This window comes from Lactuca saligna, chromosome 3, assembly GCF_052625555.1.
Source record: "Lactuca saligna cultivar CGN05327 chromosome 3, ASM5262555v1, whole genome shotgun sequence".
NCBI classification, from domain to species: Eukaryota; Viridiplantae; Streptophyta; class Magnoliopsida; order Asterales; family Asteraceae; genus Lactuca; species Lactuca saligna.
The window spans coordinates 58,238,713-58,249,311 of NC_136419.1; the positions used below are offsets into that span (position 1 = coordinate 58,238,713).

A 10,599-nucleotide genomic window follows, 5' to 3' on the forward strand; every position below is an offset into this window, starting at 1 on the left:
CTTTAAGCTAATATATCATTTAAAAAGTGACTATATCTATACATTTGATCTATAACAAAACTTGAATCCTTACTCTTTGGTCTTAAATCTTTTTCTTTGTTTCTTTATTGATTGAACATTTATATTTTATTTGTTTTATTTAAAAATATATAACTATTAATGACTCTAATAAAAAAAAAATCGAATCACCACATAATAAAGCTCGAAGAAATAAAGAACTATATTCAATAAAGTACATTATGTCCAATTGTATTTTCTTTTTCTTTTTTGTGGGAAAAAAAGTGTGATGTGGAAAGAACTTTTCCCCCCAATTGAAGGAATAAGGGAGGGGAGAAAGCTAAATAAATTAATGAAAACCAAAAGGAGAAGAAAAAGACAGCCCCCTCACCACTGGCACCGCACTCTTGACTCTACACAACCATTTCCACACACACACACACTCAAGAAAGAGAGCCAGCAATTGCGTTGAATTTTGCTTGATTCCTGTTGAAATCTGGAAAACTTTTGAGGTGATAACTCTTTCTATTTACTTTCCTTTTCACATCTATCATAATGCTTGAAGTGAATCTTATTCAAGTTTTATGTTTATGGCAACTAAATCGTTACGTTTCTCGACCTTTTTCGTCTAAATCTTGTGAACTCTTTAACTCTCTTGTGTGTGAACTAAAAAGTAGGCTTAATGAAATCACATTATTCACTGGAATCGTATAACAATAATGTTGATGTAGTTTAATCGTTTCTCAATATCCTATGGTTTCACGATCAGCGGGGAGATCTTTACCAACGTGAATGCGCACACACATATAGAAATATCTCATCGTTCAAAGGCTTTTCCCGACCTTCTTAATTTTAGGTATCGAGATATTTGAGCAGGGAGAAATCGAGGGAAAAAGCCGATTGCAGTGTAGATTTTGGGATTAAAACCTGGTAAAGTATCTTTTAACTTTATTGAATTTCGTTGTTTCCTGTAATGTTCAACATTGAAGCTTACTACTATTTGATCTGAAAACTCAAACTGTACAATTGGTTTCTATCTGGAGTAATGCTTTCTTCACTGATGTTAGGTCTAATGGGTCCCAGTGTCCCTTATGCACCTTCTATGCCAGAAACTGTTGAAGATCTTGAGAAACCTGTTCGCCTTCCTGCATTCCATACAAGGTAGCAAATATCATTTGTAATTCTAGCTTTTTGCAAACATACTTTCTACTTAACTTTACCATAGTTAACTTAACATTTATAGTTTTATACAAATGTTATACACCATGAACTGATTTCAGTGAGCTAGGACCATGGTGTGCTATTATCTCCTATGAAGCATGTGTTCGTCTCTGTCTAAAAAATTGGTCCATAGGAAGCCCTGAAGCTGTTTCCTTCTTAAAAAATGAATGTTCCCTCCTTCGATCTGCTTTCTGGTAATCTTTTTTACTTTGGATACTAATATATATAGAGTTATATACCAATGTAATTAAAGAAACTTACAAGAATGTTCTCTATGTCATAGTTTGGAACAATATCTATTACAACCAGAAGAAGAGTTATTGAGCAAAAAATGTTCCGAATTAGTTGTTACAGGAGTTCCTAAAAAACCCCAAAAAACCTTTGGAAAGTTGAAAGTTCAAGGTAACTTTGAAGTTTGATCTTCATATATCATCAAGAATTTCATGTTTCCTATAAAAACTGTTGTGAATTTGTGATGCAGTGAGAAAGGTTAAAATGGTGTTGGATCCACCAAATGGTTGCACTTTTTCCTCAATTAAAAAACCTCCATTGATGAAATTACAAAAAATTAATCGGCGATTATCCTCCACAAAATCAACAATACATTCAGAGTGGGAAGCAATAAGAAGAGTTCGTGTGACACCAAATTTTTCTACAAATGGATCACTTTCACATCAAAGTCTTGCTTATTTACACTTTGGAACACAGTATTTAAAAGATATATCAGGCCTCTTAAAAGTAGGCATAACAAGTTTGCATAATTCTCCAACACCTCCTGAAGCACCAGAAGGTATGTTAAAACTTAAATTCTTAATACCCTTTTTTCATTTTCATAAATACTTATCAAATTATATATATTTTTTGATAAAATGCAGAAACATACGTGTGTTCTTTGAGATTAAAAAGTTCATCTGATGGTGATGTGACACGTATGCAGCCAGGAAGTAGTGAAACTCATGTATTGTGTGTGCATTTTCCCTCTCTTTTTTCCTTCAACATAAAAAGTAGAATGATTTTTTAAACTTTAAATTACATTTAATAATTTTTAAATGCAGCTTGCCAGATGGCATGAGAGATGATCTGCTTATTGAAGTTACTGATTCAAAAGGAAAGTATTGTGGACATGTCAAAGCACAGATAGCAGACATAACTGATGATGTGGTATGTATGTTTGACTATAATTTTGACTATATATTATATATAATATTTTTTATAAAAGTCTGAAATTATAGGGGGATAAGCTAAGATGGTGGCCAATATACCATGAACCTGAACATGAACTTGTTGGAAGAATACAATTACACATGCAGTATTCAACTACTACAGATGAAAACAACAATGTTAAGGTTAAAAAAAAATATTGGAAATTATAAATCTATAAGAAAAGTTTCTAATAATATATTATATGTCCAAATTTGTTTCTATAGTGTGGAATTGTGGCTGAAACTATAGCATATGACTCAGTGTTAGAAGCAGCAATGAAAATCCAAAATTTTCAACAAAGAAAGCTTCTACTTCATGGATCATGGAAGTGGTTGGTGACTGAATTTGCTTCTTACTATGGAGTTTCTGATGCATATACAAAACTAAGGTGATTTCAAAATCAAAATATTGAAAGTTTGAAACTCATGTTTTATTTATTTAATTTTTTTTTTAATGTATATTGGTTTTTCAGATATCTTTCATATGTTATGGATGTTGCTACACCAACTGCAGATTGTTTAAATGTGGTGTATGACTTATTGTCTCCAGTAATCAAGAAAGGGAAAATGAATGGGACTTTGAGTGTTCAAGAGGTTAGAATCATTCATTCATGTTTATTTTAATTATTAATTGGTTAATTGGTTAATATCTTTATGATTGATTTGAACTTATTGATCAGAATCGGATGTTGGTGTCACTTTCTGATGAAATTGAAGAAACAATTGCTTTAGTTTTTGAAAACTATAAATCACTGGATGAACATTCATCATCAGGATTAACAGAATCACATAAACCTTCATCTGGATTCATATCTCCTGCTTTAAAACCTGCTTTAAAACTCTACACCCTTTTGCATGACATCAAATCTCCAGAATCCCAATTGCAGCTGTGTAAATATTTTCAGGTATTACAGTTCACAACATTTTTTATCATTTTCCTTATTTACCCTCCATGTTATTTATCCAAGCATCCTTTTTTACAGACTGCTGTAAGAAAGATTTTAGCAAGACACCTGGCAGAAACAAACGAATTTGTCTCCACTACAACTGAAAAGTCAACAGTTGACCAGATTGCTTACTCATCTGCTTATCAGAAAATGAAGTCTCTTTGTTTAAATTTCAGAAATGAAATTGCAAGTGACATAAAAATAAATAATCAGCATGTGCTTCCAAGGTAAAGCAATATATATATGATACTAAATTTGATTATTATTATTATTTTATTACTGGTTATTGATTATCTTCTGTTATTAATTTAAAAAAAAATAGTTTTGTAGACCTTCCGAATCTTTCTTCAGCTCTTTATAGCACAGAGCTTTGCAATAGAATGCGTGCATTTCTTGTTGCATGTCCACCCATTAGCCTCTCGCCACCTGTCACAGATTTAATTATCACAACTTGTGATTTTCAGAGGGATCTTGATTCCTGGAATATTAGGTAAATGTTTTTTTTCTCTAATTCTCTCTTATCTGTATATTTCACAAGTAAATTACAAGTTTTGCCACTGACTTTTTTTGGTTTTGGTTTTGGTATATAAATCCTTAAATATCTAAGTACCCTGCTGTTAATGTTTTAAAATGACCATTTTGCCCTTGGACCAAAACTTAAAAAAAAAAACTATGTTATTTTTGGTTTGAACATAGCGATATTAATATCAAACAGATCCTTGTAGGGACCAAAACTGAAAAAAGTCTGCTAAACTCAGGGACCAAAGTTGTAGTTTAGTCTAAATTCTTGGATGTGAGGTTTTATTAATATTCAATAATTAATTAAATTGCAGTTTTGTGAAAGGTGGTGTTGATGCGAAAGAGATGTTCCATGTTTATATAACACGCAGGATTCATGACAAACACCTTGAATTACTTGAATCTTGCAAACTCGATAAGGTGCATTTTTATAGCATTTTTCTTTTAGTTTTCATTTTTCAAAGTGAAATAATATAATAAGCACTGTTTGATTGTTATTTGTTAATGTTACAGGGTGTTGTAGCACAAAATTCTACATCTGTTTTTGTTGATGATATGTATGAGAAACTTAAAGAGACATTGTCTGAATTTCAAGTTATTGTTTCTCGTTGGCCTCAATATACTTTGCTTTTGGAGAAGGTTTTATTTTTATTTTTATTTTTATGCCAAAGAACATACTCCAATGCATTCTACTTTTTCTTATTAAGGTATTGTAATTGATAAATCTATAAAGATTTAATTATTATTATTATTATTATCAATAGGTAATAGCAGATGCTGAAAGGGTAATTATGGAAACTCTGGAGAAACAGTATAGTGAAAATTTATCTGCATTGAAGGAAAACACAATCCCAGTTAAAGCAGTACAATACGTTCAAAGAATCGCAAAAGGAAACTCATTGCCTTATACTTTCCCCGAAGAGGTAATAAATCTACAAACAGAAAATAAATAATACACAAAAATATAAAAAAAATTGAAATATCATTTGCTATTTATTTGTTTTTGCAGTTAGGAAGTCTTTTTAATTTGATAAAGAAGATGCTGGATGTGCTACAACCAGAAATAGAAAGGCAGTTTAAATCAAGGCATGTGTGTGTTTCAGTTTCAGAGAGTGAAAATGCAGCTCCAGGAGAACTTCTGAGTGAAGTAACTGTAATGCTGAAAACTAAATTTAGAAACTATCAGCAATCAGCTATTGAGAAACTTGCTGGAAATGTGAGGATATACTAAATTTAGAAACTTTTTTGCTTTCATTTGTATGTTGTTTATGACTTAATGTATACAGACAAGGTTGCAAAATGGAACAAACCTGAAGAAGGTAATCCAAGAAGCAAAAGAGAGTGTTGGTGAATCAGAAATAAGAAGCAGAATGCAGCCTTTACAGGATGTGTTGATAAAGATAATAAGTGATCTCCATGGTTTTCTTGACTTTAATGTCTTTACACTCTTTTGTAGAGCTTTATGGGATCGAATGGGACAGGTGGCATATCCATATCCATAAACATCCCTCATCTCTTTATTTATTTTTCTGATATTTTAATGTTGTTATTATGAAACAGGATGTGCTGAGGGTGTTGGAGAAAAGGAAAGAGAATTGGTCTTATAAAGCCTCACGAGTTGCACTCTTGGTATGTAAAAACTCTTTTCTTTTAATAAATTTTTATCAATGATATTATATTTATTTATTTATATGGGTAGGTTTTGAATGAAACATTTGCATCGGAAATGCAATCATTGGTGGGATACATGCTGACAGATAAAGATGTGGAGCCACCCACATCAATAAAAGAAGTGCAATCCATGTTATGTAAAGATTCATGAAATGAAATAGTACTAGTAGTAGTTTGTATAGGAACTTCTTCAACAACTACAATATCTCTCCAAAACGGGCTTTATGAAGAGAGATATAAGACTCCAAGATATGTAGATGTAGTTATGACGGTGTTTTAGCTGATGTGAGATGCATGGACTTGTGAAAAAAAATATGAAGAGAGTAGTTTGTTTTGAGGGTTATCTTGATTTGATTGTTTTTTAGTGGGAAAATCAACTTGCAAGCTTTAGGTGATTGATTTTCTTTGGAGTTTATGAGAGTTTGAAAAGGAAGAGATGGAAGATGGTTCTGGGAGTAAAATGTGAAATATGTATATTCTAAGCCCTTAGGGCTAAAGTTAATATTTTTTCTACAATGATTGTAACACTCGTATCTAACGCTCTTTAAGCTACTACAAGCGAGAAACAATTTTGATCATATTAGGATTGATAATGAAACAAGATATGTATTAGAATCTAATATCTATTAGGATCGTAAGATTTTATCCCACATTTTTAGTTTTATTTTATAGTAGTCTTTAGTCATATAAAACATATGAAATTCGTCATTTCTTATAAAAAAACCCAATATAGGATGAAATCAAGCCTCAAATGTTTGTCCAAATTGAGCCTTGCAGATGACATGAAGTCTCATAGAGCATCACAAACCCAAATCTGATACAAGAACCAGAAATAATTAACACCAAATCCTAATCTAAAACCTTTAATTAGCACTGATTTTCAAGATGAAGTCCCAAAACCTAAAATCAATCATGAAATCCCTACATCGATGTAAAATCCAAAGGGACTGAGATGTAGAATAGAAACACTAGATCTGTTTATCTTCTTTCTCAGCTCTTACAACCACCGCTTATCACCACCGAAGATGGGAGAAGAGTTGTCGAAATTTAGATCTACAAATGGAGTATAGATCTAAAATCCAGATTTAAAAGGGTTGTTGATGGCATGCCCTAAATTACATATTTAAATAGAGAAGACAAGAAAGGACGACAAAGAAGGGAATTGGTTGTTCTCAAGCGGAGTGCGAACAACACCATGAGCAGTCATGTTGTTCACAACGATTCTGAATCGATTTGATGCAGATGTGACTGATTCACTAAGAGTGGTTGTGAAAGTGTCGAAGTCGTTCACCACAGATGTCAATATCTTGTCCTTCATCTTCTCTGAACCTTCAAACAAGTCTTGAAGTGTGTCCCACATATCTTTTGCAGCATTGCACAACTTAATGTGCTCAAAGAGAGATGGTGGAACACCAAACACCATTTCATAGAAAGCAATCTGATCTGCTTGAGCTTGTCGATGTCATTCATAATGAGAGGTGTATGTCGTGTTTCTTCTTGACCTATGATAACAGAAACAACATCTCTAACAACTTGTCTTACAGAAACATAATGACCTTCTTTCACTAACCTCCATATCTCTTCACCATTAGCTTTTCCAACCAAAAATCTCTTTATTCTAACTTTCCAATGATCATACTCTTCAACAATTAGCAGTGAGAAACGTGAAGGGCAACCACGCTATTTGCGATTTGCATCGAATACATTTGTTGAGAAGGATTAGAAGCAACCATTGGTATTATGATATCAGAGTTGAAGTGGTATATAGAAAAACTTTTATCCTGAACATAGAAATGATTAAGATACCACGGTAATCTTAAATCAACTATAATATGATCTTATGGATTCAAAGGACAATCACTTAGACCCTGATACCAATTGCGAGAGATTAAAACTCGCTATTAAATGCGTAGACAAGGTTTGCAAACAAAAATATTTAGTTAATCAATAATATCAATGGATGCTAGTAATAAAAATCCAGTTAAGTCTGGTTAAACCAATCAAGATTTAGAAGTAAATAACTTCAACAAAGTATTTAAGTGGATTAAATAAAATAAAGTATGAACAAAGTAAAGAAATCAAGAATAAGAAGAATATATGAGAGATGATTGAAAAAAATTAAGAGTGAAGTGAAGGATTCTTTGATGCATAAAAGAGGTGTGTTTTATTTATTTATTTATTTATTTTTTAATCTCATTTAAGTACAAGGTTGGCATTCCTTGTATAGGCAAAAGAGTCAATACAACACAAGTATATATAATAAAAAGAACTTGCATTAGTAAACAAAATATTGATAAAGTTGAATTTCTCTGAATCTACGTAATACTAAAAATGGAATACAACAAAAAGAACTTTCTTCATGTCAGGGAAAGTTGATTAGGTTGCAAATCCAAGGCATCTCAGAACTAGTCATCGATGAGTCTTAATTTCTTAATCTTCACTTCAAATCTGAAATAAGGTTCCATCTCGAAATGAGGAATGATCTCAGAGTCTTCATATATCGGTAACCAACTGTCTCTGAATCATCATCTTCATCTCGGTTGAGAAGTGATTTCTGAATCACTTCTCCATTTCAGAGTCTTCACTCATAAATGCTTCATCTCGCAGTGAGAGACCATCTCAGAATTGTTATGTCATCTCAGAATCTCTTCACATCTCAGATTGTGTAAGGAACACTTTCACGCACTAACATATTATAGCTTGAATATTTTAGATAAAGTTTAGACAACAAAAGTTATTTATGTATTAAATAAATATATTTGCATGATGATACAAATTTATAAGTTCAAAATTTCTATGTTTTATTTTTATTTTACCTTTTTATTTGATTTATGGTAATTAATACAAGATTTGATAGATTTATTTGAAATTTCACAAACTGTCCTTGTATAAAATTTCACAAATGATCTTCGGACAAGTTTCAAAAAATTGGCAGAAATGATCCTCATCCAAAAAAATTTCAACTTAATGGACTCATCTAAGGGGCATCCACGATAAGGACCATTTTGTTTGTTCCGTAAGGAGCATACATGCAAAAACCTTTTGTCCTTTTTTTCATAATGTTCATATAATACCTTTTGTTATTTTTTAAAAAGCCTTTAACAATTTTTTAACAAAATTTCATAATTGGTCCTTGTGGTTTGCAAAATATCTCACTTTGAGGACTTTTATGAAAAACGTTACGCCATTGGTCCCTGTGGTTTGCAAAATTACATGAAAGGTCTGACTGCCGTTAAATTTAACTTTTTAGCTATTAGATTTTAATGAAAAAGACTATTTTACCCTTGTAATACCAAATTTGCAATATACTACAAACCTCAACGACCATTTGTGTAATTTTGTAAATTTTAAATCTTGTATATATATATATAAAGACAAAACTAAAAATTTGGTCCTTGTGGTTTGCAAAAATCTTTGGATGGGGTCCAAAAAGTTTCCAGCTTGCACAGAAGATCCAAAATCAAGGTTTTTCTGGGTTTTTAGTCCAAAAAAACTTGAAAAGACGGTTATACCCTTATTTATTTACTTTTACATTTTTTTTTTACATTTTATTAACATTTTAATAATAATAATAATAATAATAATAATAAAATAGGTAAAACTCTATCTCTCTTACGTCTCTTTCTCCCTCCCTCCCTCCACTGATACTTCTCTCTCTCTCTCTCTCAGTCTCTCTCTCAGTGTATCTCATTAGAGAACTTTGCATTCTTTCTGTACCTTCAAAAATCATCTCCTCAAGAACACACTCACAAAACTTTACACACACATAGTGAAAAAGATCTAGTTTTGCTAAACCTTATCCATGATTTCTCCAGCTCCGACGATTAAAGACCCATCAACGAATTCCCCTTCTCCATTGTTCATGCCACTAAGTTGTGCTTCTCTGACTACTACTAGGGTTTCATCTCTGGATTCAGGACCCGCTGACGAGTTCTCCAACTCCGGAAATAGCTCTAGACATGTATCAGTGGTGGAAGCTCCGACATGTAGCAGTGGTGGGACTGCAAACAGAAGGATGAAAACATGGAGCAATAGTGGAATCACTATTAAACCCTCTTTTCAATGATGTATCCTTCAAAATATCGATAAACTTGAGTTAATCCATACCTCAATTTCTATGCAAACCGTCTTATTCCAGTGAAATTATGGAACCCCTAAATGGACTATGGTTTAGACTGAACACAATCACAACAAATCGAGAAAAAATTGAAAACCCAGATCTTCAAACGCTCATAGAAGATTATTAGTTGAACCCCTCCGTGAAGCAATCTTGCCACAATTTCTCAGAAACGACGATCTCAGTCATAGTTTGTTTCCCCTTCTACATCACTCTCTTGTTGATTTCAAAAGTTGTTGATGTAGACTCAGTTGAATACACTTATTCTCGAAAGAAATTTGATTCATCCAAGTTCTAAGTAATTTTACAAATGAACAGGAGATGAATTATGTGAACATACTAGGAAGTATGTGGGTGGGGTTTTGCAGTTTTGATGATGGAATGCTATTTCCAAGTTGTAGATTGGTGTGTTGGAGAAGACGAATAGAGAAAGAGAGAGAGAGAGAGAGAGAGAGAGAGAGAGAGAGAGAGAGAGAGAGAACGTATGAGTGGTTGGGGATAATACATTTCTTTTCCTTTTAGTTTTAAGTTAAAATAATATTAGAATAATTGTAAAAAATTAAAAAAAAGAAATTAAAAGGGTATAATCGTATTTTTAAGTTTTTTTGGATTAAAAACCCAGAAAAACCTTGATTTTGGACCTTCTGTGCAAGCTGAAAACTTTTTGGACCCCATCCAAAGATTTTTGCAAACCACAAGGACCAAATTTGCAGTTTTGTCATATATAAATTATAAATATAAACTTGATATATATATATATATATATATATATATATATATATATATATATATATATATATAATTTTAGATATTTATAGTTTTTCTAATATTTTTATTTATTTTGATTGAAATAAATGAAAAAAACTTCAATTTAAAATATTGTAATAACTTTTTTTATAGAGTGTGACTCTTACTATTTAGAGTA

General features: G+C 31.9%; 1 protein-coding gene across 4 annotated transcripts; it reads left to right on the forward strand.

Moving 5' to 3' along the window:
• The first annotated feature begins 346 nt into the window (after positions 1–346).
• On the forward strand, positions 347–6,090 carry LOC145036645 (uncharacterized). Of its 4 annotated transcripts, none has more exons than XM_078985108.1 (21): positions 349–509; positions 729–927; positions 1,065–1,158; positions 1,278–1,412; positions 1,502–1,620; positions 1,700–2,008; positions 2,094–2,181; positions 2,274–2,379; positions 2,451–2,564; positions 2,646–2,809; positions 2,894–3,014; positions 3,101–3,325; positions 3,404–3,594; positions 3,690–3,857; positions 4,201–4,306; positions 4,400–4,525; positions 4,651–4,809; positions 4,896–5,102; positions 5,173–5,367; positions 5,447–5,515; positions 5,586–6,090. In XM_078985108.1, the coding sequence occupies exons 3-21, from the start codon at positions 1,070–1,072 to the stop codon at positions 5,706–5,708; spliced, it is 2,814 nt and encodes a 937-aa protein (XP_078841234.1). In that variant the 5' UTR covers positions 349–509; positions 729–927; positions 1,065–1,069; the 3' UTR covers positions 5,709–6,090. The 4 variants fall into 4 exon arrangements, with proteins under 4 accessions (XP_078841236.1, XP_078841234.1, XP_078841233.1 ...); XM_078985107.1 differs by having other exon boundaries at positions 767–927; XM_078985109.1 differs by having other exon boundaries at positions 854–927.
• The last annotated feature ends 4,509 nt before the right edge of the window (positions 6,091–10,599 follow it).

What these genes read in the sequence shown, in the direction of transcription:
- LOC145036645 (XM_078985108.1), top strand. Translation starts at nt 1,070, where the DNA reads ATGGGTCCCAGTGTCCCTTATGCACCTTCTATGCCAGAAACTGTTGAA. An exon ending in TGGAAAGTTGAAAGTTCAAG is followed by an intron (nt 1,621 to 1,699) that starts GTAACTTTGAAG and finishes TTTGTGATGCAG; the next exon opens with TGAGAAAGGTTAAAATGGTG. An exon ending in AGCTGTGTAAATATTTTCAG is followed by an intron (nt 3,326 to 3,403) that starts GTATTACAGTTC and finishes CCTTTTTTACAG; the next exon opens with ACTGCTGTAAGAAAGATTTT.